The sequence below is a fragment of the Eriocheir sinensis genome, unplaced genomic scaffold, assembly GCF_024679095.1.
Source record: "Eriocheir sinensis breed Jianghai 21 unplaced genomic scaffold, ASM2467909v1 Scaffold550, whole genome shotgun sequence".
NCBI lineage: Eukaryota > Metazoa > Arthropoda > Malacostraca > Decapoda > Varunidae > Eriocheir > Eriocheir sinensis.
In genome coordinates this window covers 180,667-187,552 of record NW_026111888.1, presented here as the reverse complement: position 1 = coordinate 187,552, position 6,886 = coordinate 180,667, and the positions used below count along the sequence as shown (strand labels likewise).

The window sequence follows — 6,886 nt, the reverse complement described above, 5'->3', positions numbered from 1 at the left end:
CCTCTGGCGCTAACATCCACTCGTGCTTCGTTCGAAACATTAGCGGTGCGTCTGGCGAGGTGTTCGCCTTGCAGAGGGAGCAGCATGGGTTCCACAGTCACGTCGTGGCAGACTTCTTTCAGCATCTGAGCTGTTACGTCTCTTACTTCATCATGTCTCATGCAGACGAAACCTCCTCTCTTGCATGTCATGGCATGATTTTGGTTGAAGGGTGAGCCACAGTTACACATGTTTGGGAGCCCATCCACTGGCCAGCCATACCTGAGGGCAAGGGCATCAGTAAATTCTTTTTGTTTAAGTTGAAGCCTTTTGCCCTGATAGGTAGTGTGGTTAGCCAGTTTGAAGCGCCCACTTCCTGTGCAATATCTGTCCTCCTCCTTGTGTCTTCTAGGAGTTCTCTCATTAGGTCACTCAGAGTGTCTCTCTGTTTTCCTTCTCTGTTTATGGAGATTTCATTCCTTAGTGACCTAATATCTTGAGGGTTGTCTTCACCCCTTTCATTTTGATTGGTAATATATCCGGTCAAGGAGGCTGTGATTCGGATTGAGTTCTGAATTCAGACTCAGCCAGATTTTGCAGGTTGGTGATGCCGAGCCCACCCATTCTTGGCGGCAACTCCAGCAATCTTCTCTCCTGGTCACTGGGACATCTCCCATTTGCTATCGCCGGTATGCAGGTGTTTCTGATAGCATCTTCCAGAGGTTTTAGTAACGGAGCAACATCAGGAACTGTCCTCATGAGGTAGTTCCATTTATGCTTGACACCGTACGTAAATGCTGCGTAGGCTGCCTGCGGTTCTGTTTTGGCGATCTCGCTCAGTCTCTGCAGTTCGGACTCCCAGCGCTTTACAGCCGTTTTCACATATTCGGTTCTGTATTCAGCTGTTCCAATGGCTGCCCCGAGGTGTCTTTCTCCAGTCACTGACAGTTTCACGTTACTGCCCTGGAATGCTGTTTTGGCCCGATCGTATGCCTCTGGTTTTACAATCACCACAGACTTCGTGGCGTTGGGATGGTACCCTATTTTAGGGCCATGTTCATTGACGAGGTCCCACCATTTCCTGAGGTCTGCAGACTTTCCTACCCCGGTGAGGTCATCCGCATACGCCACCTGTTTGACGTTGGTGTTTTCATGGCGGATGATGTCCTGCAGCTTCATCATTCCCATGGCAAACATTGCCATGGCCACTGGGTCCCCTTGGGTGGTGCCCTCTGAGGATTGTATGGCCACCGGGTCTCCAAGTCGTTGGTCATTATGACTGCTGATGAACAGTCTGGCAGGTTCCTTGTATGTATTTTCAATATATTGGGCGAATATAGGGCACTTGATTTTGATGTTGTGCAGTGCTGTCTCCCTATTGATGTTGTTGAACGCATTTGCAGCGTCCACCATCAGCACCGCCTCGCATTCTGGGTCTTCGAACATTCTCCTGACAGCGTGAATGGCCGCTTCACATCCAGCCTGCTGACCCGCACACACTTGGAGGTTTCCCACCGCCTTCCTCACGTCGTCCTTCACCACCTCCATGACAGCCTTGCCTATGATCCTCCTGAGCACCTCCCCTATCCCGATGGGGCGACAGCCTGGTTTTTTATCCAGCGGGATGAGCCGGCAGGCCATCAAAGGCTCGAGGTGTTGGCAATTCTCTGACGCCAATTTTCTTGCTAGGGCGGCTATTGCGTCGCGAAGATCCACAGCTGGATTACCAAAGATGTTCTTACTGAGGAGGTGTTTCCACCCATTGGCATCCAAGCCTGATGGTCCAGCCGCTCCCTGCGTGTGAAGGGCGTGCTTCCAGATCACGTCACCGCTAATATGGTCGAAGACAACTCGATGCGGTGGGGTGTAGTCTCCAGAACTTCATTTCTGGGTGTGCAGGTCGAGCATCTGGATGCTTGTCCTTGAGGATCTGGCGTGTCTCTTCCGTCATGGGAAGGACTCCGGCTGCCTCATCTTCTATTGACAGTGATCTAGTTGCCATGGCCACTTTGCCTTGTCTCATCTTGTCAGCAAAGTTTCTAGCCCTGTCGTTACTGTCCTTCTTGCGACTGTTACGTCTGCCTAGTCTCTCCTGCAGTGTTTTAGCCTCGTCAAGTAGCTTCCGGACGTCCCCTTTCCTCCACAGCTCCATTCTTCTTTGTACCGCCTTCACGTCCTCAGATTGTTTCGACTTTTTGTGGGTCCGTTGGCATATGAGGTGCGGTAGTATGGCCAGAATCTTTAAAGCGTAGGGGGCGATTTGCGTGGAGTTGTTGTACGCTCTAATGAGGTAGGTTTTCTCCTCTATCAAGGTTTTGGTGGCGTTACATCTCGGGGCCTCAAATACGTTATTGGGAGAAAACGTTACCACATGATTGTAAGCGTCTCGCACCCACTCCTCTGTCTCCTCGAGTGTCCACCTCTGCCAGAAGCGGAGCTCGCGCGAGGCGTCCTCACCCTGGTCACCTTGCCCTTGTCTCTCGCCACCTGCACCCCCCTCCACCTGATCATCTCCAGTGCCTTCATTGGCCTGTCCACCCAGCACCACTTCTGGTTGCTCCCCATTTTCCACATCCTGCCGTTGATTGTTTGGGTTTCGACAATCTCCACCTCTCTTACAGTTCACACAGGGCTGGCCTCGTCTTACGCACGAGCACTGAACACAGTTTTGATTTCGGGACGAACAAATGCAACATTGAGGGGGCTCCATTTCGGTGCTACTACTACCACAACTACTACTACTACTACTACTACTACTACTACTACTTATATTACTACTACTGCAACTACTATTACTACTACTACTACTACTACTACTACTACTACTACTACTACTACTACTACTACTACTACTACTACTACTACTACTACTACTACTACTACTACTACTACTACTACTACTACTACTACTACTACTACTACTATTACTACTACTGCAACTACTATTACAACTACTACTACTACTACTACTACTACTACTACTACTATAACTACTGCTACTACTATTATTACTACTACTACTACTACTACTACTACTACTACTACTACTATAACTACTGCTACTACTATTATTACTACTACTACTGCTGCTACTACTGCTCTCTCTCTCTCTCTCTCTCTCTCTCTCTCTCTCTCTCCCCACCCCCCCACACACACACACACACACACACACACACACACACACACACACACACACTACTGGAGAAGTAGTTAGCGGGCTTTTTTATTTAATTTGTTTTTGCCCATTATCTGCTTTCTCCTCTTGAGAGAGAGAGAGAGAGAGAGAGAGAGAGAGAGAGAGAGAGAGATTTACCTGGATTTACCCTTCGCTGCCAGTAACACTTCGTCAGCACCACTAGCAGAACAACAACAACAGCAACACCAATCGTCACCGGCACGACTATGATAGCGATGGTGGTGGTGGTGGTGGTGGGGTGGGAGTTGCAGTTTATCCTTGAGTATCTGTCTTGTTTGTATTCTTCTACAGTGCATGGCATCGGCGGGTGCGCTAATCTCCACCTTGAGGGCCCGTGAGCCACAACAGTAACATTCATGGCATTAAGGAAGTGGCCTGTTCTGCGGCACCTAAGATAACAATCACCAGTCTGTACACCAAAGTCAAGAAAGCCATCATTGTTGTTGTCATCGTTCCTCCTTCTCTCTACACCTACCAACAACCTCCACCACCGTGCGTCCAGAGGGAAGCAAGTGTTGTCCAGCGGGAACCAGGCGTCCTGCTGCCAGCCATCGCCCGCCGCCACGAGCCTAACCCCCTTGAAGCCAGGATCGGGGTGCACAACCAAGACCATGCCCAAGCCGTGCGTCACATTTTGCCAGGTGTAAATGTTCGCCCATTCATCATCCCCCGAGATGGTGGTATGGGCGGGGCAGCGTGGGTCCACTCCTGGGTTGAGGGAGGCTCCGGGCGCGGGCAACAATGACTTTAGAAACACCATGAGTAAGGACAGCCTGGTGTTCATCGTGCGTCACCGTGTGTGTGTGTGTGTGTGTGTGTGTGTGTGTTGAGATCGAGTCGTGCGCGCCCCTTCCCAGCTTGGATAGATATTTCAACGAGCAGCGACCACTCGCGTCACGAAGAGGGAGACACTGGAGCTCGTAGATCATTCTCCTCCTTTTTCAAGCACTGGGGCAGGATGTTGCGCGCGGGTACATGCACACGCCTTGACATGGCGCCGCCTGCGACACCCTTAGTCTTGTCTTCTTAGCAGCAGGCGAAAGGAAGGGAAATAACCAGAAAAGAATGGAGACGAAAGGGAAGAAAGAAGAAAAGGATACAAATGAAAAGAAAGGAGAGCAATGGAGGAAGAACAACAACAATAACAAGAAGAAGTTAAAAAGAAGAACAAGACGTAGACAAAAGAAGGGAAAAAATCAGAAAATAATGGAGACGAAAGAGAAGAAAGAAAGCATGGAGACAGGAAGCCTGGCAGCGTGAGAGAGAGAGAGAGAGAGAGAGAGAGAGAGAGAGAGAGAGAGAGAGAGAGAGAGGTGAAGAAGATAAAAATTGGAGAAGGAGAAAATGAAAGTCTGAGTGTATGTGACAATTATGACGTTATGATTCACCCTCCTCCTCCTCCTCCTCCTCCTCCTCCTCCTCCTCCTCCTCCTCCTCCTGCTCCTCCTCCTCCTCCTCCTCCTCCTCCTCCTCCTCCTCCTCCTCCTCCTCCTCACCCTAACCGGATATAGTGGAATACTCAAATGTGAATGTCAACTCCGGAGACTTTACTAACACTCGTCAAGCTAATCCATTCTCTCTCTCTCTCTCTCTCTCTCTCTCTCTCTCTCTCTCTCTCTCTCTCTCTCTCTCTCTCTCTCTCTCTCTCTCTCTCTCTCTCTCTCTCTCTCCGGCCTTTTCCGTCTTCATATAATTAATGGCGCGTCTCATTCCCTTATAGTTTCGCTCAGTAAGTTTGTTGATCGTGTTTCTTTCTTTGTTTAGTTTTTCTCTTCTCTAGTTTCTGCGTCCCATATGTTCTGTGCCTGGCTGTGTGTTCCTCTTGGTCCACGCGGCATCAACAGGTGTTAGTCGTAAACTCCCTCTCGGTTCTCCTATGATTAATTTCACGTCTCATTCCCTTTAATCTTCGTTCGGCTAATCTGTTTCAGAGTGTATTCGTGAACTCCCAAGAAGGGATCGGGCAACCTTTCCCTTCAAGTCCATATACTCAAGCGATGCGGCGCCCAGGAAACACATATTTGATACCGTTCTCGTGGGAGTTTGGGTCATTTCCAGGGATTGCTTAAAGACCCTGGTGATAGTTTGACCCTTCTCCTGTACCCTGAACGTGATGAAACCCGCATGAAAACCCGATTGATATCCTTTTCTGCCTTTGGAAATAGTTGGCATGAGAGGGTAAGAGAACACCCTCCCTGGAGACAACAAAGGCGTGCTGAGGACAGGATGTGTTTCCGCTGCCGATAACATGAGTGAAAATATTTACTACCACAAGAAGATGATGATGATGATGATGATGATGACGATGACGATGATGACGATGATGAAATAGAAGAAGGAAAGGGGAGAGAGAGAGAGAGAGAGAGAGAGAGAGAGAGAGAGAGAGAGAGAGAGAGAGAGAGAGAGAGAGAGAGAGAGCTATGTATGGCTCGGTGTTCGCGGCTGCCCATGTTGAGGTGTGTGTGAGGGCCCTCTTGACAAAGGCGCTGATTACGCTGCGCCTATATCTTTCGGGGCATTCGCTAGCACCGTTGAGACAGAACCCGAAGTTAGTGGCTTTCACGTACACTTCTGTTGAAAAAGATGTGTCCTCACGGTGCACCATGGTGTCCAGAAATGGGAGCTTCTTATTTTGTTCTATTTCTTGCGTGAAGTTTAAGCAGGAGTCGTTCTTGAATTCGGTGATTAACTCGTTGATGTGGCTCACGGTGTCAACGCTGATGAAGATGTCATCGACGTACCTGGCGTAGATTTGTGGTTTGAGCTGAGGGTGGCGTGCAAATAGCCTTTCTTCGATGGACCCCATGTAGCAGTTGGCGAAGAGGACGCCGAGGGGTGATCCCATGGCCACACCGTCTCGCTGCACGTACATCTTGCCGTCGGGTCCGTAAAATGGTACTTCTTTAGTACATGCTTGTAGAAGGAGGCGTAGCGAGGCTTCGGGAATGTTGAGTGGCTCTTCGTCTTCTAAGTGGTAGATGCGTTGACAGATGAGATCTGTGGTTTCGTGGACCGGTACGTTGGTGAAGAGTGATTCAACGTCCATGGATGCCATGATGTTGGAGGGACGGGTAGTCTTCAGGAGATCGAGGAACTCTGTTGTGGACTTCAAACTGAAGGAGGCTGGTGTGAATGGTGTGATGAGTTCGTTGAGGCGCTTGGCGAGTTTGTAAGTAACGGATGGTGTCTGGCTGATGATAGGACGTAGGGGGTGGCCTTCCTTGTGGGTCTTGACGTTGCCATAAGCGTAACCCAGTTTGTGGTCGCCTTCGATGAGGGGGAGCTTCGTACTGCTGTTGTTGTTAGTCTGGAGGATGATACGGTTCAACTTCGTCTTGATATCGTTCGTTGGGTTTCTTGTGATTTTTTTTCGCATTATGAAATCTTAAAATGTATTCCATTTTTTAAAACAATACCCTATAAATCTCTCTTGCTGTGAAATATAGGAACACTGTCAAATTTGTGTCTCCTAATGAACTGAATGTAAAACTAAACAATTAATTAATTTTCTAAAAGGTATCCCCTTCTTTTAGACTAGTGATATTAGACTAGCTTCCCTTTCTTCTGAATTTTTGTAACAAAAGGAACATTTACTTCCATGAAAAATATATGGAACTAAATATTCAATTAATTTGATAAAATATGTCCTTTCTGTTGAATATTGATATCTGAAACAGTTAAAAACACCAACTTCCATATAGTCTCAAACTC

General features: G+C 48.4%; 1 protein-coding gene across 1 annotated transcript; it reads right to left on the bottom strand.

The window, feature by feature from the left end:
* Positions 1–4,667: 4,667 nt before the first annotated feature.
* On the bottom strand, positions 4,668–6,551 carry LOC126993063 (uncharacterized). Its single transcript, XM_050851891.1, has 2 exons — positions 5,771–6,551; positions 4,668–4,672 (listed from the first exon to the last, which is right to left on the bottom strand). Exons 1-2 carry the CDS (start codon positions 6,549–6,551, stop codon positions 4,668–4,670), a joined length of 786 nt encoding a protein of 261 aa, XP_050707848.1.
* Between the last annotated feature and the right edge of the window lie 335 nt (positions 6,552–6,886).

Bases quoted from the DNA above. Each gene is read 5' to 3' on its own strand.
- LOC126993063 (XM_050851891.1), bottom strand. From the start codon at position 6,551: ATGCGAAAAAAAATCACAAGAAACCCAACGAACGATATCAAGACGAAG.